This window comes from Bison bison, unplaced genomic scaffold (assembly GCF_000754665.1).
Source record: "Bison bison bison isolate TAMUID 2011002044 unplaced genomic scaffold, Bison_UMD1.0 scf7180017863660, whole genome shotgun sequence".
Classification (NCBI taxonomy): domain Eukaryota; kingdom Metazoa; phylum Chordata; class Mammalia; order Artiodactyla; family Bovidae; genus Bison; species Bison bison.
Window position 1 is genome coordinate 19,375 of NW_011494232.1, and position 463 is coordinate 19,837.

The window sequence follows — 463 nt, forward strand, 5'->3', positions numbered from 1 at the left end:
TGTGAGATCAAAGGGAGAGACTTGGGGCCAGAGGAGGTGAGGCACAGACTTTAGGCCTCAGTGTTGGGTAATGATGGGGCCAGGATGCAAGAGCAGGCTTCCTGGCTACTAGCTCAGTGCTGAAGATGTTTGCACTCCTGGACAGGAGAGCTGGCCTGGACAGTACTCGGGGCAGGGGGAGGGTAGTGGTGGGCCCCCAGAGGGAGAGACAGCCTCCAGTGGGCTTCCCAGGGTCCCTCCACCCACAAGGAGCCCCTGGGATTTCTGAAGCCCCCTCACCGCTAAAGCCTGAGCCCCCCCAAATTCCTCTTCCTCCCTGGCCTCTGGCAGCTGGCAGCGAGGAGGCAGAAGAGGGCACGGAGAGTGGCCAGGAGCCAGCGGTGAGCACAGTGGCAGACCCCAAGGTGGACATCCCACGTGACTCTGGCTGCTTCGAGGGCTCTGAGAGCGGGCGTGATGAGGC

At 62.4% G+C, this 463-nt stretch overlaps 1 protein-coding gene across 1 annotated transcript in view; it reads left to right on the plus strand.

Moving 5' to 3' along the window:
• Nucleotides 1-453, plus strand: part of SASH3 (SAM and SH3 domain containing 3) — a gene marked incomplete at its 3' end in the record, with an annotated part of 13,123 nt that extends 12,670 nt beyond the window's left edge. Inside the window, exon 5 of the mRNA XM_010833428.1 lies at nucleotides 331-453. Coding sequence (XP_010831730.1) covers nucleotides 331-453 — 123 coding nt within the window. The remainder of the gene's footprint in view (nucleotides 1-330) is intronic.
• Nucleotides 454-463: the final 10 nt, after the last annotated feature.